The 20,893-nt window shown below is 34.3% G+C and overlaps 4 protein-coding genes across 4 annotated transcripts; all 4 read left to right on the top strand.

Annotated features, from left to right (window-relative positions):
• On the top strand, positions 1–417 carry LOC131605755 (uncharacterized). The gene has a single exon (XM_058878075.1). The coding sequence runs from the start codon at positions 1–3 to the stop codon at positions 415–417; it is 417 nt and encodes a 138-aa protein (XP_058734058.1).
• A 4,896-nt stretch (positions 418–5,313) lies between these two features.
• Positions 5,314–6,465, top strand: LOC131607812 (EPIDERMAL PATTERNING FACTOR-like protein 1). Its single transcript, XM_058879770.1, has 2 exons — positions 5,314–5,715; positions 5,823–6,465. The coding sequence occupies exons 1-2, from the start codon at positions 5,605–5,607 to the stop codon at positions 6,093–6,095; spliced, it is 384 nt and encodes a 127-aa protein (XP_058735753.1). The 5' UTR covers positions 5,314–5,604; the 3' UTR covers positions 6,096–6,465.
• Positions 6,466–12,653: 6,188 nt separating this feature from the next.
• On the top strand, positions 12,654–13,880 carry LOC131607811 (uncharacterized). Its single transcript, XM_058879769.1, has one exon. It carries the CDS (start codon positions 12,674–12,676, stop codon positions 13,721–13,723), a length of 1,050 nt encoding a protein of 349 aa, XP_058735752.1. The 5' UTR covers positions 12,654–12,673; the 3' UTR covers positions 13,724–13,880.
• A 1,279-nt stretch (positions 13,881–15,159) lies between these two features.
• On the top strand, positions 15,160–17,401 carry LOC131607810 (uncharacterized). Its single transcript, XM_058879768.1, has 2 exons — positions 15,160–16,721; positions 16,817–17,401. Exon 1 carries the CDS (start codon positions 15,938–15,940, stop codon positions 16,712–16,714), a length of 777 nt encoding a protein of 258 aa, XP_058735751.1. The 5' UTR covers positions 15,160–15,937; the 3' UTR covers positions 16,715–16,721; positions 16,817–17,401.
• The last annotated feature ends 3,492 nt before the right edge of the window (positions 17,402–20,893 follow it).

The following is a 20,893-nucleotide window of genomic DNA, read 5'->3' as shown; positions in this document are numbered from 1 at the left end:
ATGGGTGCTTGCAATTTACAAGACCTTGGAGATTGTGGTCCCAAATTCACTTGGATGGGTCCCAATTATAATGGGGGCCAAAGGATATATGAGAGGTTGGATATAGCTTTAAGCAATCAAGATTGGCGTCTGAGATTTGCGGAAGCTCATGTTGAAGTTCTTACAAGAGTGAGTTTTTCTCATCATCATCCAATTTTGACATCGTTAAGTTGTACTCATAATGTGAGGGGGGCTAAACCTTTTCGTTTTGAATGTGCTTGGATGGTTGGAAGAAATTACTTCGACAAACTTAAAACTTATTGGAATCTGAATGATGAGATCAATACTAATATGAAGAGAATTGAAAATAATGTTGAGGAATGGAAGAAGTGTACTGTGAACTATATTCAAGGCATTAAGAAGGAGATTATGGCTTGATTGAATGGGATACAAAAGAGTATTCATAGAAACCATAATGTTAAAGGCCTTTTGAGACTTAAAGAGAAGCTGCATTTTGATCTGAACACTGTCTTGAAGCAAGAATAATTGTTGTGGTTTCAACGATCGAGGGCAAAATGGTTAACTGACGGAGACAGAAACACAAGGTATTAACATCTCAAGACAGTTACCAGGAGGAGGAGAAATAAGATTATCATGCTTAAGGATGATAGTAGGATGATAGTGGGAGATGAATTGAAGATGGAGAAGGTCTTCAAAATCTAGTGAATGATTTTTATAAAAAAAAACTCTTCTCATTAGGTAATCATTAGGACAGTTGGTTTCAAACTAGCATTACTTTTCCCAGGTTGCACGAGGAGGGCCTGAATAATTTGAAGGCAACAGTGAGTAATGAGGAGGTCCAGAGGGCTTTATTTGACATGAAACCTTGGAAGGCGCCAGGGCGTGACGGTTTTCCTGCGGGGTTTTATCAAAAGTCTTTGGGAGTGGTTGGTGGCAATGTTTGTGCATTTGTTCAGAAGGTGTGGGAGAGACCACATGAAATTTCTCAAGTAAATCAAACAAACATTTGTTTGATTCCAAAAGTGGAGAATCCAACTATGGTGACATAATTTAGGCCAATTTCGTTGTGTAATACTATTTACAAGGTGGTGAGCAATATCATTGTGGGAAGATTAAAGCATTTGATGGATCGACTGATTTCCCCTTATCAATCTGGTTTTGTACCTGGAAGGATAATTCATGAAAATATTATTATTGCTAGTGAGGTTGTGCATACTATGGAAATGAAGAAAGGAAATACATGATTTTTTGCTATTAAAGTTTACCTTTCAAAAGCCTATGACAAACTAAGCTGAGAGTTTATTCGGCGTACGTTGAAAGAGTTAAATATCCCAGAAACAATGATGAATATTATCATGAACGATGTTATTAATGTTGACACAAATGTGAATTGGAATGGAACCCATAATGCTTTCTTTCAGCCTCAAAAAGGCATTACGCAGGGTGAACCGATATAACCGTATTTATTTGTCCTCTACATGGATAAGCTTTCACGTCTTACTGAAGAGGAAGTCGATAAGAACAGGTGGAAAGGTGTTAAGCTTGGAAAGCACGATATTAAGATGTCACACCTCATGTTTGTTGATGACCTTTTATTATTCGGTGAGGCTACGGGATGACAACTATTGTGTGTTACAAATACTCTTGATACTTTCTGCAGAATGTCAGGTCAGGAAGTTAGCCAAGATAAAACTATCATTCTTTTCTCCAATATTGTCTCGAGAAGTATGCAGGCAAAGTTACTGAATATGTCCAAATTTCGGCAGACACAAATTTTAGTAAATATCTTGGAGTCCCTATAAGTGGTAAAAGACTCAATAAGGAGGACTTCCAATATACTGTGGATCAAGTGGCGGCTAAGCTCAGCAGTTGGAAGAAAAATCATTTGTCTTTGGCAGGAAGAATTACTCTAGCAAAAAGTTTTATTGAGGCAATCCCGGTTTATCCGATGATGACAAACAAACATATTATTCCAAGAAACTCTACTCCTAGATTAACATACATATTATTCCAAGAAATAAGTCTTTTTCGCACTAGATTAACTCAAGATTCCTAAGTAGATTCCAACCAAGGGTTAAATCGTACAAGTAACCTTATATATTTGAACAAGGGGGACTCAATCTTGCAATGAATAAAACTATACACTACTTATAATAAGGAGGGGTCAACATTAATTCCAATCAAGCTACTTTTATGAAAATTAACCCCAAGACCAGAAACTAGCATAAAACTTCTTAAGATAGCTCTAATGACCCACAAATTCTCCACTGATGGATCTGTTAAGAATAAGGTATCATCTTCATACTAGAGATAGAACATTTTTGAATTGGAGGTACTGATTTTAAACCTAGAGATAAGGGATAATTCAATTTCCCTCTTAACTAAACGACTAAAACCGTATACCATAAGGAGAAAGAGGAAAAAAGCTAAAAGGTAACCTTGTTTTTGTACCATTTGAATCTTAATCTCTTAAATTGGGGAGCCATTGACCAACAGAACCAAGTTACTAGAAAACATACATGCTCTAATCTAGGACTTCCACTTATCATTGAAGTCAAATCTAATAAGCATATATTCCAGTAAGTTCTAGCTAATCACATTATATGCATTCACAAAGTCAACATTAAAGATGAAACAAGACTTCTTATAACGCTTTGCTAAGTAAACCGTGACATTAACAACCATAACTCCATCAATCAACATTCTCCCTTTTAAGAAAGTCGTCTGGTTATGAGAGATTAACTTATCCATAACCATACCCAGTCTGTTGGCTATAACATTTTATACAAACTTATAAAGAGATCCTACAAGAAAAATAGGGAAAAGATCTCCCAACAGAGATGGTTTTTCAACCTTGGGGATAAGAGTTACAAAATAGGAAGCAAAACTATGAGGTATTGATGCAAAATGATGAAACTTAGAAAACATAGTCCATTCCATCATCAAATTCCAAAATCTTTTGAAAAAAAGAGAAGTTAAACTCACCGGGACCAGGACTTTTGTTCCATCACATTGAGACAACTCGATCAAGCTCATCAAAGGGGAATGAGGAGGTTAAGCTCAAATTATCTTCTAATGAGATGGACCTAAAAGGCACCTGTCAAGACGAGGTCGATCAACCATCAAATCTTTAAATCATCCAGAGAAATAATTAAAGACCTTCTGATGGATCTCAACCACCTCGGGAGCTAAGATCAAAATCCTTATGCTTTCGCTCTTAATCGAAGCATGAAAAAAAAACTAAATTAGCATTTTCTTCCTTGAGCCACTGAACTCTCGATCTTTGAGACAATTGAGTATCCTTTGTCGTAAGCAAAACCCATAAACAAGGGAGGCTTTTGACCTATTTCCCACTTCCTCATCAGATAAGGTCCTTTGGTCGGCGTGTAAGTCCATATTGTTAACCACAACTATACAAGACTCAATTTAGAAGTCAAAATTGCCAAAAACCTAATTGTTCCAACCTTTAATAGTAACTTTAAGAGTATAAGCTTTTTCATTAAGACAAAGACCTTCCAACCCTGATTGGGAAAAATGACTAAAAAAATAAGAACCAACTTAGGATAGTCCGGGTGAGACAGTCAATGATTATTGACCCAAAACAATTTAGGGCCCCATAAATGATTGTCATACTTCATAATGAAAAAAAATGATTTGAAACATCTATAGGAAAGGCCGTTTAGAAATTGTGTCCCAACAACCCCTCCAACCATCAGAAATTAGAATCTGACAGAGTTTACTATGAGCCCTCATTAGGTCGAAACTCGAAACTAGGTAAACTTCATACCAAACAAAGGAAGTTCCAACAATTCCATCCAAGAGATGAAGGAGGAAAAAGCAATACACTCTCCAGAACTAGAGGAGTTAGAGAAGTCGTGACAACATCCCCTATCACAAGGAGAGCAAGTCAAATTGAAATTCCCTAGGGCACATCAAATTTTACCTCTAAAGTCAGACTTACACAAACAAAAATCGTGCCATATACATTTTTTCTCAGCCAACAAGGACTTGGAATAGATATTGACCATGAAGCAAATCAACTTTGAGGCACCCTAGTCAAAACAAACTCCAAGAGAACTCGGACCCAAGAAAGAGAAGAGTGACACTTCTCTCAAGCTACACCAAATTGAAATAAGACAACCACTATTACCTAGCGTGGGTTAAAAAGTCCACTTATAGAAAAAAAATTCAAAGCGACTGAACTAGATAATCAGATATCACAGGAAATTTAGTCTCTTGAATAACAACACAATTCAAATAATTAAAAAGTATAAATTTTATCATCATTCTGTTTTTAATTCTACCTCTCGACCCTCTAATATTAAATGAATAAACTAACATCTATGGCTCACACTCCAATTCCACAAGCTATTTCACTATCTTATCTTGTTTTGATTTAATTTTCATGTCTTAATTCTATCCAATGCACTAAAAAAAAGAGATATTAAAGCCTTTAATATTTAAATTTATGAATTTTTTTGACAAGACTGTAATTCTTTTGGAGATAAATTGAATAATGGCACATAAATAATTGCAAGACTTAGTACTTGTCAATGTTTTTATTATGCTTAGATAGATAGATATGATACGGGACCACATCCGTATGAGTTCAATTTATGATAAGAAATGTCATAAATACATACCAACACTTCACTTTCTTCCAACCTCATAAAAAACTTGAAGTAGGGGGCAACTAATTCCTAGTACTTTACACCCAAATTTCACAATCTACTACTAGTGCTTAATTTTGTAATTGTAAAAGTGATTGTTACTAACAAGTAAGAGGAAGAATAGATTTCTATAGTTGTATATAGTAGTTAAATAGATTTCTTTTTCAAGATACATGATTTGATTTTGACATGCATGTGTCATTAAATATAGGCAATTTTTAAAATCTAACATAATGTTTATTTAAAAGATCCAAGTAAAAAACAGGTTGAGATTCTCTCCATTTTTCAAAAGAAATAGAGAATATTATTATCAATATTTTCATTAGATACAAGTCAAATTATATAAATTATATATCACACATTTTGAGAATATAAATATTTATATACCAATATTTTAGTAATTGTATTCTCTATCTCTCTTTAAAAATAAAGAGATCAATACTCGTAAAAAAACTTAACTAAAAAGTCTACTTCATAATAATTATTTTTACAACTAAACTTATTAAAATGTGTGAATAAGTTGACTTATACATTTGAATAGGTCTAACATGTCAAAGTAATTAATTTGAGGAGATAAAATATGAAGTTAGTGTGTAGTCAAAGGGATGAGTGTGTTAGAGAGAAAACCAAGACAAAAATTAGATAGCATAATAAATGCCAAATATAACCACCTCTTGCCTTGCCTTTGAGAGAGAGACACACAAAAATATGTTTTCTATAAACCTAATTAACCATTCTCAAAGCCCTATAACACTGGTCAAGGAGGGTCCTCTCTCTCTCTCTCTCTGCTTCACAACGCTCAACACAAACACAAATCGATAAACTTAATTACTCACATTCGGATCTCACTTCACTAATCACTTAAACATAGTATTAAATATCACCACTCTTCTTCTCCCACTTCAAAGGGTTCATCATAACCTAATATGCATTCATGCCTTTACTCAACTCATATCACTTCTTCACAACCACCACTACCTTGTTTATCATACTTCTTCTCCACAATGTCCTTCATCCAGCTTCTAGCTCAATTCACCAACCAAGGGTAAACCATTCTATTCTATATACACTCTTCAATCATTTCCTCATGATTTCATGCATGTAAAAAAACTTGTTTAACAAACTGTATGAGTGTGTCATTTTTATGTGCAGGAACTGTTATACGAGGAGAAAAACAAACTAGGTTCAATTCCACCAAGCTGTCACAGCAAATGCAACGAGTGTCATCCATGCATGGCGGTTCAAGTTCCATCTTTACCAAACCATGACTCTCTCCCTCCTCATCTCGCCAAAGCTTCTTCTTCTTCTTCCATGGAGAAACGGCTTACTCCATCTTTTCAAGGTAGTACTACTAACAACAGATACTCCAATTACAAACCATTAGGTTGGAAATGCCATTGTGGTGACCACTTCTTCAATCCATGATAATCACAAAGATCCAACATTTTGATTGCTAGCTCCATCTTTTTTGTTACTACTAAATTATTAATTAATGATATACTACTAGTATTAATTAATTTATGTGGTTAATGCTTGCGTCAGCATTGGTTGTATACAAGTACTACACACATGTACAAAAAGTTTGTTATAGACCTGAATTGCTAGTTGATGAGTAGCTGTATCTATAATTTTTGAGAAAAGGTATTGTGTGGGATGAATTTATGATAAGGGATGTGATTGGTGTCTAGAGTCTATACTTGTAATTTACGATGATTATTTGGTAATTTTTCTTGTCAGAAAAGAGGACAAGAGAGAGGCTTGTCTTGTCAATTGCAATTGTCCCTTTCCCTCTTTTCGTAATCTGTTGTGGATGGATGGATCTGTCTCTCCTCATCAACTTTTGCTTATCTTCTCGATCTATCCATGGATTCTGATCCTTACCTTATCCATAAAATATTAAAATGCTCTTATATATATATATTTCTTGTTAGAAATTTTCAATTCAACTATGTATAGTACACAATTTTCCATGATATAATTCTAATTTTTGCGGTTATTATAACACTCTAAATCATGATTTTAAAAATAAAAATATTTTTGAATAATCTATAATGTTAGTACATTTTATAGATGATTGGTAATCTCATACTAGTTCTTTCAAAAAAATTAATTTGATTATATGAGATTTCTTAAAATAACTACTACTACTATTAATCACCAGGAATTGAATATTTATTGGTAATTGTTTTCGAAAATGTGTTTAGCTTTGGAAATCACGTGTAAATTAGCCTAGTTTAATTATTGAAAAATAAATAACGTTGGGTCTAATCACAATTTAACTATTATAAATATTTTATGAGGTTCGATTTAATTAAGAGTTAACTTTAATAAATTTGAGATCCTGAGTAGAGTAGTCTTGTACGTCCTCAAAGACGGGTCTTCTTATACGTTCTCAAAAACGACTTCGACTTTTGATTACGGAACAGATAGTGTAAGACGTTGACTTTGGAACAACGAGTAAATTTGCAAGATTAGTTCTACTAATCAATAAGTATAAGTTGAGCGTGCTCACGTGTTTTACTTTTGTGAAACCTTGCTTTTTAATGTTCATCGTAAAGGTTCACAATCGCAACACATACAGCAAGAAATTTTCTAGCATATTTGAACTTTGAAGTCAAAGGAATTTTCTAGCATATTTGAACTTTGAAGTCAAATGGGTTGTTGTTAGTTTATAGTATTAAGTTTTCACTTTTCAGCACTGATTAGAAAACGGGAAGCTGCGATTTTGGTTGTAGTGCAATGATTAATGGGAGGTGTTAGTTAACCTTTCGTAATCTTACAAATATTCAACAAAATACTTTGAATTTGATTTTGGTCAAGACTTCTGATTCGGTTTTGGTTTGGGTTTTGAAGACATTCAAATAACTTTTAAACAACACTTGTGACATATTTTGAGCTAATTATCAGTGTCTTGATTTAAAGGAGGTGCAATAGGCAATAAAATCATCGAAGATGGCTATATTGATGGATCAAACTAGGTGAAATAGCTCCTTGAGGATGTCTTGTTTTATACCTTGTCTTTACCCAAACTTATCGTATTTGAAATCCTCAAACAAATCCTACACTCACTCTAGGTTAAAAAAAAAATTTATGCATAAAATGATTATTTCCAATTTTTTATGCTTGATTTGATTCACTTCATTGTTTGATTCAGTTCATTGTACATGATTGTACATGATCGTGACTTGAATCATAAGAACTTTTTACACTAATTTTATGTCATTTTTCAAACACGTATAAATATTTTTTATGTCATTTATTTAATTGAGATTTTTTTTATTATGAGAATTTATTTTTTTCAAACTTCAAAACTTCATCTTTAAAATGAATAATGTTCAACTTAAAGAGTGATAGCTTGTTCAAGCAAGAAAATTGTTATTGAAAATCTGTTAATGATTCTCAAAGGAAAAAAAAAAGAAGGTTTTTCTCCAAAACAGGACCCAAATTTTTGAAAAGTCCTTTTTTTTTTTATTAATATTAATAAATATATAAATTGATATAAAAAAATTTAATAAATCAAAAAAATATTATAATAAAAATTCAATACAATCAAAAAATGAGATTGATCAAAGTTCAGATAATTATAATTAAATTTACTTTATTAATACATAATTATATTTTATATGTGCCATTTTTATTTATTATAATTGTATTTTTTAAAAAAATTTGGGTCCATTTTTTAAATTAGAACGGACTTTCTGTCTGATTGGGCCGGCTCTGCTCAAAAAGTTTAGAATTTTTTATTTTCTCATATTCATTTTAGGATCTATTTCAAGTGATTTTGAATAGAGTTTAAAGTACTAATGCTAAAAGTAAATCTGAAGATCTTAAAAGTTTAAAGGTGATTGAGTTAAGATTAAGAAATGAATCTTAACAACAAGTTTTGTGAGTTGTGTGTAGATCGAAGCAAATCAAGAAATATGAATAGTTGTCTTAAGTGTTAAACATATTATGCATATTTTATGTAATTTCATTTTGTACCAAAAAAATTTGCAACCAAAAGTGAATTAGTGAAAAATGAACTTCTGATCAATATCCATCAGAGACTGGAGAAGATGTCATTTGAAGACGAAAAACAATCTAAGTAATATAAATATTTGTGCATTGTTCTTCTATCTCCACTTTAAGCATTAGATCTTGTATGTTTTGTGTTAGTTTACTTTGATAGTTTTACATGATTTAGGTTTTTTTTTTTTCCTAGAGTATTTGATTCATAAGTCTAAGTCAAAGTAGAACTACCTCTCGAATAAGAATTTAATCTAAATATATTTAAATCTCTCAATTTGAACTTAGATAGATTAAGTGCAAAATTTCTATAGATCATCATTATTGTTTTGTAATCCTTAATTCGATGAGCATAAGTCTTCAAATCGCGAATATTTTCAAAAGTTTTAGTTGATTTAATTTTCTCTTAAGAACCCTGTTTTGTATCTTTCAAAAGTCAAATAGTCTATTTAACCCTCCTTTCAGACTATTGTGCCACCATATTCTCAACCAGTGACAATTAAGAACCCCGATCTTTTGATCAAGGTCACGACCTCAACAGTTTTGAACATGGTTAAAAATGATCCAAATGATGCATACAAAAGAACTCCCATATTTATATAAGAAAATTACGCATATCGGAAGGATGGTATGTACATGCATCTTATGACTATTGATTTCCAATAATGACTTGCAATTGAAGATTGACCTTTTATTTCTAAAATGATTGTTGATGTCGTTTTTGTAAATAAACCTCATAAAGATTATGATAATGAGGAAATTAAGAAATAGTTTAAATATTTTAGGTCTAAAAATATAAAGGTGTTCTACCAACATAAGGTGTTCTACATCTTTTACTAACATAAAGGTATTCTACATCTTCTACCATATAACGCTTCAAAAGACCTCATCCCAATACTAGAATAAAAATTATTATTATAGGTGAATTCAATCAATGATAAATAACTATCCCAACTACCTCCTAGTTCCAAAACACACACTCTTAAAACATCTTTTAAGGATTGAATAGTCCTTTCTGTCCAATCGTCCGTTTGTGAATGATATGTATAACTCAATCTTAACTTGGTTTCCATTGCTTTATGCAAAATTTCTCAAAACCTTGACGTGATTCTAGGATCTATATCCAAAACTATGCTAGATGAAAATCCATGCAATACCACTATTTCACGTATATAAATCTCAGCCAACTTCTTCAATGGGTAAGTGATATTAACCGAGATAAAATGAACTGATTTTACCAACCTATCCACTATGACCCAGATAAAATCATACCCTTAAATGGTTCTAGGAAAACCCATCATAAAATCCATAGAGATAATATTCCACTTTCACTCAGAGATACTCAAAGTTTGCATCAATTCAGACGGTTTCTAATGTTCTGTCTTGGGGTTTTGACAAACTAAGTAAGGATACACAAACTCAGCGACATCCTTTTTCATATTTGGCCATTAAAAATTCTTGTAATGTCTTGATACATCTTTGTAGCTCGTGAATAAATATTCAAATTACTCGTATGACCTTAATCCAAAATCATTTTTTTAAGTTCTAATACATCTGACACACAAATCATATCGTGAAATATCATAATCCCATCATCACCTAATTTAAAATCTATTTTTCCCCTGACTTATCAGTGTCAACTGATCCAATAAGTGTAAATACAACTTCAGACCTTCTTTAATCTCTTTAAACACTTTGTTAGTTGCCTTCAACAAGCCCAATTTCCCTCTTTTCTATAAACTGCTCGATTAATTATATTTCCTTAACCATCAAAATAAATATATGCAATGATTTCTTACTTAAAGAATTTGCGACTACATTTGCTTTACTTGGATCATAAGTCAGTTTGAAATCACAATCCTCTAAAATTACAACCATCCTTCATGCCTCATGTTCAACTTCTTTTGAGAGAACAGATGATTTAAACTCTTATAATCACTAAAAGCTTCGAATCTTTATCCAAAAAATAATGCCTCTGAATCTTAAGAACAAGTAGGACAATTCTTTTCACGAGTCATAAGTTGTCTAAAAGCGTAAGCTGCAACTTGACCTTTCTGCATAAGCACACCGCATAGACCTAACTAGAGGCATTACAATACACCACAAAATATTCGCTCAAACTTGGAAAAATCAAGACTAACACTAATGTTAATCTCTTTTAAGATATTGAAAAATCTTTTCACCTTGATCACCCCACACAAAAGCTTGGTCTTGACGGTCTAACTTGGTTAAAGGTAGTGCTAACCTTGAGAAACCTTCTATGAATCTTCTATAATAATGGGCTAATCCCATCAAACTTCTGATATTGATTACCAACTTAGCTGTTTCCCATTATAATACCACATCTACCTTAGATGGATGCCCTACTATTCCACCATTTGAAATTACATGTATGAGGAAATTGATTTCTTTCAACCAAAACTCGCATTTCGAGAACTTAGCATATAACTATTGTCTTTCAAGGTTTGCAATACTGTTCTCATATGTCTCACATGCTCTTCTTTTGACTTAGAGTATACCAAAATATTATTTATAAACACTACGACAAACTGATCTAAATAGGGAGTGAAAATCTTGTTAATATACTCCATGAACACTCCTGGCGCATTGGTCACACTAAAAGGCATGACTGAATACTCACAATGACCATAACGAGTCTTGAATAGTGTCTTAAGAATATCTCCAAACTTCACTCAAATTTGGTGGTAACCCGATCTTAGATCTATCTCACTGTAAACACAAGTTCCCATCAACTGATTTATAAGATCATCAATTCTAGGAGGAGGATACCTATTCTTAATAGTAACCTTCTTCAAGTGCCAATAATCCACGCTCAACTTTATGGTTCCATCTTTCTTCTTAACCAACAACACATGCGCACCCCAAGGGAATACTCTATGTCTTAAAATTTCTTTAAGCTTACTCAATTTTGATGCAAATATCTTGTACAGTGCCATGGATATTGGTCTAGTACCAAGTAATAAATCAATTGAAAAATCAACTTCATGCTCGGGTGGCAAACTATAAATGTGCTTCGCAAATACTTCAGGAAAAGCACACACCATAGGAAAATCATCAATCGAAGCTTTGCTCTCCACGTTCAAAGAAACTAGCATCATGCTCACATGAGCTTCCTTAAAAGATTGAGTAGCTTGAGCCACGACATTAGCCATTTCCTCAAGGGAATCAACTATCACGGGATTAGTTCTTCCAACAATAATTTCTTCCTGTACAAAATCGACCTAAGAACCTAAACTAGTTGTAAACAGGAAAACAAATAACGCTTAAGAGAATTCAATACCAACAATATTAACACATGTGTAATACACAAGGAAAAACACAGATACAGAGGAGTCATTCAACAAAAATATATGATATAATAACAACAAAGGACAAGATAATCAAAATATACAACCGTTACACAATTGTTATGATTTTAAAAAACATTCCAATAATGCTGAAAAAATTGAAAATATAAAAAAATTTACATCATAAAATAATAATTAAAACCCCCAAATAAAAATACAAAGTTTAATAGTCCTCACCTAATTGAAAAATATATAAAATCTTATTAATTTATAGTCAAAATTATAAAAACAATATTGTCATAGTCAAAGGTGGAGGCTGACAAATGAGAACTATTATTCCATATCATTAATGCAAAGTCAGAGTGGGTGTAAAGTCAAAGTCATCCTCATCCCTAAACCAAAAGGTCTATTTCCTCGAAGCTAGAATCGACATATATTAAAATCTATGACTTGTATATGAAAATCTGCATTCAAGTTAAGAAGATACCACAATGGAGAATGAAACCAAACAAGTTAGTATTAATCAAGGTGAATTCTTATTTACCCAACTCAAAAAGTTGGGTAAGGTTACCTCCCATGTAAAATGCTTTGAAAATAACAAATAATTGTAGTATTCAATAAATAATTAAATGTGTTAAACTTAAATGGCAGCATGTGATTGGTTGAAGGTACACTACCCAACTTTTTGTGATGGGTAGTGAAGTTGTCCCCATTAATCAAAAGAACAAGAACATGGATGTTTTAGATATCCTCAAACAAACTCTAACCATCTACTTCAAAAACATCAACTTCATCATCTTCACTTTCCTCATTTCACTCCCTTTCTTTTTTCTCATGCTTTACTTTGAAACATTGTTTCAACAAATCCTAGTTCAAACTCCAAAAATCATTTCATCTTTACCTTTTCAAGAAAAAGATGAAGTTATTATCATGCACTACATGGGCTCTCATGATGAACCATACATTGATGACACATACATTAATGTCCCAAGTTTTCGGAGCTATTATTTACCTCTTTTGATTCAACTTGGGTTGATTTACTCAGTTCCTCTTCATGTTCTAGAATTCTTTTCTAAAGTATTAACTATGGATTTAGCTTCAAAGCTTATAAGCTCAGAAGAGAAAACCAAGATGAGTCTGAAACACATGTTTCAGAATTCAACTGATGTATCTATCATGAAAGGAACATTTGTCACTTCTTTGTATACATTTGTATTATCAAATTGTCTTCTGATTGCGTTTCCATGGATAATTAGTAATTGTTTCGGTTTGGCTAGTACTTTTTGGTGCTACATGATATTTGGAACGATTTGTTTTGTAGCTATAGGGAAATTGTTGATGGTGTATTTGGAATGGAGTGCTATTTGGGATATGAGTATTGTGATATCAGTGTTGGAGGGTATTTATGGGATTGGAGCTTTGAGAGTTTCTTGTTACTTCAGCAATGGTAATCAGAAGAGAGGGCTTGTTTTGATGCTTGTTTTCTTTGTTTTTGGAGGTTTTTTAAGGTTGGTTTGTATCTACTTTGAATGTTACAAAGGAGGTAGTGGAGTTTTTCTACAAATTAGTGTTCTTACTGTGATGAATACATTGAAATGGGTGGCTTGTGTGGTTTATTTCAATGATTGCAAAGAGAGGAAAATGGAGAAGAGAGCTTTTGTTTTGAGCAAGGAGAAGAAAGTTGATGATGAAGATGAAGAAATGGGTAAAGTTGAGATTGAAAGTAGTAGTAATTCATGAAAGACATAGTTTTGATGTATGATTTAGTTGTAAGAGTTTTGAATAATGAACCTGATTTGTTTGAGTTGGAAATGTTCATAAATTATACTGTGTCAATATATTAAGATGTAATGATCTATGTTAAATACATCAACTTTATATATTTATCTCTTTTTCATATGTGCTAGTGTTATAGTTTGATATTTTCTTTTAAGTTAATTGGTTTCAATTAGTGAGTATATATGGATGTGACATCTAACATGCTCTTAGACAAGAATGGAAATAGTCTCTAGCAGAAGTTTGAAAAAACCCAAATGACGTGGTGTGTGGTACAAAAGAGAGGTATTAACTAAACACAACTATGCACATCATCACCTCATAAAATACAGTTGTGTTAATTTTTAAATATTTTTTTTGTTAGTTTGGTCAAATTTCTCCCATGATGGTGGTATATGGTGTCTTCATATATAAGTGTCAATTTTGTGTGTGTATATAATATGACTTGGTACAAAATGGTGCAAGTAAGCCTCTAATTTATAAATGGCTCAAACTCTCTCCTCTTCAAAATACTTGTCTTCCATCTTGGATGTATCTGTCAGCACAGAACAAGTTAGAGTAGTAAATCTGAGTCTAAATTGTATAGAATGTGTCTGTCCCTTTGCCTTTGATGGTTACTAATATAATCGATTAATTGGACATTAAGACATGTGTCTCTTTGTCTACATAAGACTAATTAATATAATATGCACTTTCCTCCTTTGTTTGAGACCGGTTACTCAAAATCATTAGAGAAATTCTTTATGGATCTCCCTACTTTCTTGGTCACTCTCGTTGAAATTCCGTAATTGTCCCCTTTACTTCGGAAATGCATTTCCGAAACAATGAAGCACCGATACTTTAAAATCTCTGTCGTATCGTATCCAATACGCCGATACGCTGCCGATACGTATCAAAGGAGTATCCGAATTTTTATTTTAAAAAAAAAACCCGATACGGTTGCGATACGTTTCCGATACGTCCCCGAGAGGTGATTTCAAAATTTTTGCAGATTTTATTTTTTAATGACTCTTCATTTCTTTTTTTATTTTTTAATAGTCATTATTTATTTCCATATTTAATTCTTTCCTAATATTTTTATTCCAATAATTTTTTTTATCAATTTTTAATATCTTATTTAATTAAATTCATCATTATTCATCATTAGTTGGGATTTCCAATTAGGTGTACGTTATAAAAAAGTAATAGGCAATAACTATTAATAATAACTATCCTAGACAATTGTTTTATCAAAGAAGAAATAAGCAATAGCTGTCTATTAGACAATTCTTGTACGTTACTATCAAAAAAGAAATTAAATAGGCAATAGCTAAGTTTTCAATTCCAATAATATTGATCATTAGTGGCTATTTATATGACTAACATTTTCCAATTTCACCATCTCTCATCTCTCTCTCTTGCAACGTACAATTCTTTCTCTTCTTCTATTTTCTTTCTACTTCTTCATACTTTCCCAATTTTCCCATTTTTGAAACACCGAAATGTCAACATCTTCCAAATCAAATTCAAAAATTCTAAATAAGTTTCTCTCTGAAAATATTTTACAAGATGGTCACTGTCCTCTCTGGGGTTATGTCAGTATAACAAACAAGGGTACTAAAGGTTCAGAAGCAAGTGGAAATAAGGTATGGGTATGTAACTTTTGTCAAAAAGAGTTTACAAGTTCTTACTCTAGATTCAAAAATCATTTGCTAAGAATTTATGGAACTGGAATTTCTGTGTGTCCTAGTGTAAATGAAGAATATTTGTCTGAGTTACAATCTATTGTAGAATTAGCTAGCAATAGAGTGAAACTTAAACATGTTCCATTACCCACTAAAAAAAGGCAAGAGGGTCCTTCTTTGAAGAGGAGGAAAAATATTCCATTAGAAAAATCTTTTAATTTAAGTGAAAGAGAGACTCTAAGAGCTCTCATAGCCATAATGTTTTATTCTGTCGGATTGCCTTTTAACTTTGCAAGAAATCCTTATTATGTGAATTCTTATTTATTTGCTGCAAATAATAATTTATCTGGTTTCCTCCCCTGGATATAATGCATTTAGGACAACTATCTTACAACAAGAGAAAACACATGTTGAGAGATTGCTTAAGCCCATTAAATCAACCTGGAATTCAAAAGGGGTTAGCATTGTTTCTGATGGATGGACAGATTGTCAAAGAAGACCTTTAATAAATTTTATGGCCATAAGTGACGGGGGTCTTGTATTCTTGAAAGTTGTGGATACTTCAAGTGAAATTAAGAGTAAACACTACATAGTTGATAGGATGGCTGGAGTTATACAAGAAGTAGGGGAAGAAAATGTGATCCAAGTTATAACAGATAATGCTCCTGTATGCAAAGCTGCAGGAATGATCATTGAAAGTTCATGTCCGAAAGTTTTTTGGACTCCTTGTGTTGTGCACACATTAAATCTTGCATCGAAGAACATATGTGCCGCCAAAAATACTGAAAGAAATGAGGTAGTATGGACTGAATGTAATTGGATTACTCAGATTGCTGATGATGTTTCTTTTGTTAGAAATTTTATCATGAACCGCTCTATGAGAAATGTCATTTTTAAACAATTCTCATCTTTCAAATTACTTGATGTTTCTGACACACGTTTTGCATCTGTCATTGTAATGTTAAGAAGATTTAAATTCTTGAAGCGTTCTTTGCAATCAGTGGTTATTAATGAAGAATGGAATTCTTATAGAGAGGATGACATGGATAAGGCTCAAGCTACAAAAGAATTTATTTTGAATGATATTTGGTGGGACAAAATTGCATATATTATTGATTTTACAGAGCCTATTTATAATATGGTTAGAGTTTGTGATACCGATGAGTCCACACTTCATTTGGTATATGAGATGTGGGATTCTATGATAGAGAAGGTGAAGGCATCAATATATAGGCATGATAGAGAGAAGGTGATACCGATGAGTCCACACTTCATTTGGCTCACTCTTTAAATCCAAGGTAAAATTAGCAAAAAATTTATTAGCTTTTTTATTATTTATTTTATATCCTTTTGTAATTCATAAGTTGTGTATTAACATTTATTTCGTTTATAGGTATTATAGTGATGAATGGCTCCGTGAGGAACCAAATAGAGTTTCTCCACACGAGGATGAAGAGATATCTACACAAAGGAATAATTGTTTTTGAAAATTGTTTACAACGGTTGAGGAAAGGAAAAAGGTTAAAATTGAGTATGCTAATTTCTCATCAAAATCAAATAGTTTTGATTCTTTTGACTCTATTGAAGATAGATGGGTATTAGACCCCAAATCATGGTGGGTTATGCATGGTTCTCCCGCTCTTCTTCTTCAAAAGCTTGCCTTGAAGCTTCTTGTGCAACCTAGATCTTCATCTTGTTGTGAAAGAAATTGGAGTACATATTCATTCATCCACTCTTTAAAAAGAAACAAATTGAATCCTAAAAGAGCTGAAGATTTGGTTTATGTGCATACAAATTTGAGGTTGTTGGGTAGGAAATGCGAAGAATACAAAGAAGGGAGTACTAAGATGTGGGACATTGATGAGATGCATGGAAAGTTTTGATGGTGTTGGAACTCTTGAAGTTGCATCATTGTCTCTTGATGAGTCAAATTTGGAAGCCACTCTATTCACCGATGATGGCGAAGGAGGAGACGACACTGATACTATACCAATATCTTAGATTTAATATTTTTTAGTAATATAGTTATGTATTGAAAGTTCTATTATGAGTTTGGTTTTGTTAGACTATAATTTAACTAAATATTTTATTTTAATTTTTATATGCGCATCTTAAATGTATCGTATCTTGTATTATTCAATTAGTAACGTATCGCCGTATCGGATACTTATCGTATCCGATACTCGTATCGTGTCCGTGCTTCATTATTTCGAAGTTAAAAAAAGACTGATTTCGGAGATGCATTTCCGAAATCACCTTTTTTTTACGTAAAAAAAATATTTCGGAAATACATTTCCGAAAACAACATTTCGGAAATGCATTTCCGAAATAATGCGCGTTCTACTGTTTAAACTAAACAGCCTCCCCCAAAACACATTTACCCTAAATCACATTTCAATCTCAACCTCTCTAAGATTTTCATCAAACCAACTTTCAAGGCTACTTCAAAGGCTTCATTTACTTGTTCTACTACATTCTAAAGTATCACAATCACCTTCAATTTGTAAGTTTCTAAAACTTTAGATCTATCATTGAAATACATAGAAAAATGATATAGGGATAGGTTGTTAGTAGTCTCTAGGGTTGTTTAGAAGCATAAAAACTGGTTTTGAAGTGTTTAAGGTGCTTGCCATGAAACCTGCAAAAATGGTGTTCGCAGGGGGTTTTGGAAGTTCATTTCCGAAAACACCTCCCTCACCAGTTTCAGAAATGAACTTCCAAAATGAGTCATAATTGTACTTTTTTTTTTAAATTTTCTTGGTTATTTGCATTTTTTAATTTTTTTGATTATTTACTATGATTATTTTTATTTTCTAATCGATTTCAATTGTTTCAGGAAAATGGCAGGCAACCCAGCTAGAATTAGACAGCGGAGAGAGACACAGACAACGTCGGCTAGACGCGAGCGGGCGACACAGCTGGCATCGACGCAGGGACAAGGTAGAGTATGAGCACCCGTCTAGTCAGATGAGCCTGGTTCATCGTCTGGATCGAGGAGTCGGCTGGCTCGGGTATCTTCTTCCCGCCAGGAGGAGGAGGAAGAGATGAGATACCAGGAGGCGAAGGAGGAGATACCTGATACTGATCCTCCACACGGGGAGGAGGAGGAGGAGGAGGAGGAGGATGAGGGCTACCCGGGAGGGCCTAGGGACACTTCTGTGCTGATTTCCTACCACGAGCACGTCGCTCGACGTGTCTTGGAGAGAGAGGTATTTTTTTATAATTTATCCGACTTTATTATTTAATTGTTTTTTATTTAGATTTTTATTTCATATTTTCTTCACGGTCTAATTTACAATCTTTTTGTTTTTGTTTTTGTTTTTGTTTTTGTTGTAACAGGAAAGGGCGACGCTAAAAATGGTGAACCACGCGCTGAAATTTTTTGATTTGTTTAAACCAGAGGAGTAGTGGTTTAATTATGTGGTGACTGCTTTTGGGCTAGGTGGGTTGTGCATGACCGGGTATACCACCATCAGCCACGGCATGCATGGGGCTGTGGAGCGACGGCATAGGGAGACGTCTTCTTTCCACTTACCGGTTGGGGAGTTGACGATCACCATGCACGATGTGCATTGTCTTCTCCACTTGCCGATTACAGGGATGCTACTGAACCATTCCCGGATCCAGAGGGTCGATGCGATCGAGTGAATGGGGATCTATCTGGGTATGGACCCTTATATGGCTGATTTTGAGTGTTGGACGACAAATGGGGCTCATATCCGGTTCTCCATCTTGAGAGAGTTGTATGAGCACCACTTGGTGGCGGCGGCCGATTCTGAGGAGGCGGGTAACGACCTATTTACGGAGTATCATCGTGCCTGCGCTCTCCGGTGCTGGTTCATGTTCTTGGTAGGCATTGCATTTTTTGTGGACGAGAATGCAACCTACGTCGACGTGACTTATCTCCGCTACTTCATGAACCTGACTACCATTCATCAGTGGAACTGGGGGTCAGCTATTGTAGTATACCTATACCAGAAGCTGAATGAAGCCTCCAACTGGAGGACCAGGCAGTTGACTGGATCTGCCACACTCTTGACGGTATGTTTCCTTTTAATTGTTACACATTTATTTATGGTTCATATTTATTTTTAATACATTATCGTGTTTGTCTTTTAGTGCTGGATTATTTATTTTTAATACATTATCGTGTTTGTCTTTCAGGGCTGGATCATCTCCTACTTCCACCGCATCCACGGCTTCACCGTTGATCATGCGTACGATGGCGCCATGCCCAGGGCCGCCCGATACGTTCTCCAAAGGGGGAACAACACAGTGGGACCATATCGCGTATACGTCGACCGCAAAGCTCACGATGACATTCGTTGGACGCTATTCAGTGACTACACCGCTGTTGTCCCATTTGACCGCATCGCGTTATACTCTAGCTGGTTGGTATGCGGGGACAACACCATGGTGAGGTATCTGCCGAAGCGGTGCATGCGGCAGTTTGGACATGTGTAGATGATACTGAGGTCACCGTTTGAGGCTGCTCCCGACACAGTTATCCGAGTGGAGCTCACTGCCATATTTGAGGACTGGGCGCATCATTGGTCCCGGAGGAGTATCGTCGCATGTAGGCCACCCAGGAGTGGCATTGTGTAGAGGGGTACGTGACATGGTTCTGTCGGGTGTCACATCCTCTGATGACACCCGACGCTCCTAGGCCAGCATACGAGGAGATCCCAGAGAACCAGCAGGTCGAGGATGACCATGCCATTGATCTTCTGCCGATATGCCAGCGGATAGAGATGCTTGGGCGGGACGCGTAGGAGCGAGGTATCATTGATCAGGGCGGTCCAGAGGCAGTCGTCGTGGTGGAGAGGATGGTCGGTGATGCGAGCTGTGCGGCGGCATATAGGAGGCAGAGGAGGTCCCAGGGAGTTAGGGTTAGGCATTCACAGTAGGGGTTCCGGTTTATTTTTCTATGACCTTATTGTATTCTGTTTGTATTCTTTACATTTACATACATTTACGCACACTATTAGTATTTTATTCGGCTTGTATATATAATATTAGTATTTTATGTTGATATGTCGTTTATTTTATTCGGTGTTTTCGTTTAATTAAAAATACGGGACTAAACGTTGTTAAGAAAAACATTAAAAAAAAACACAATTTATGCATATTTCGGTAGTGCACTTCTGAAAACCCCCTAAAATATGAAAAAGGTGTTTTCGGAAGTGTATCTCCGAAAACACCCCCATTTGGTATTTTCGAAAGTGCACTTCCGAACTCTGGAAAAATCTAGAAATTTTTTTTACTTCGGAGATACATCTCCGAAGCAGGGGCAAGTTTGGAATTTCGCTGGGGGTCACCCCATAGGGGGGTCAGGAAAGAAATTCTCTACCATTAATACACTTTGAATGCTTTGTCTACGCATTAGAATATATCAGTCTGGGATAAGATATGTAGGTCTTGAGCCCACTAATTTGAACTAATTTGGACTTGCCCCCTGAATAACTTTAAA

This window comes from Vicia villosa, linkage group LG5 (assembly GCF_029867415.1).
Source record: "Vicia villosa cultivar HV-30 ecotype Madison, WI linkage group LG5, Vvil1.0, whole genome shotgun sequence".
Taxonomy (NCBI): domain Eukaryota; kingdom Viridiplantae; phylum Streptophyta; class Magnoliopsida; order Fabales; family Fabaceae; genus Vicia; species Vicia villosa.
The sequence above is the reverse complement of the archived record's forward strand: the minus strand, read 5'-3'. Positions and strand labels throughout refer to the sequence as shown.

Excerpts from the sequence above, each read along its gene's own strand:
- LOC131607810 (XM_058879768.1), top strand. The coding sequence starts at position 15,938 with ATGGCCATAAGTGACGGGGGTCTTGTATTCTTGAAAGTTGTGGATACT.
- LOC131607812 (XM_058879770.1), top strand. The coding sequence starts at position 5,605 with ATGCCTTTACTCAACTCATATCACTTCTTCACAACCACCACTACCTTG. Across the intron at positions 5,716-5,822 it reads GCTCAATTCACCAACCAAGG|GAACTGTTATACGAGGAGAA; the intron begins GTAAACCATTCT and ends TTTTATGTGCAG.
- LOC131605755 (XM_058878075.1), top strand. The coding sequence starts at position 1 with ATGGGTGCTTGCAATTTACAAGACCTTGGAGATTGTGGTCCCAAATTC.
- LOC131607811 (XM_058879769.1), top strand. The coding sequence starts at position 12,674 with ATGGGTAGTGAAGTTGTCCCCATTAATCAAAAGAACAAGAACATGGAT.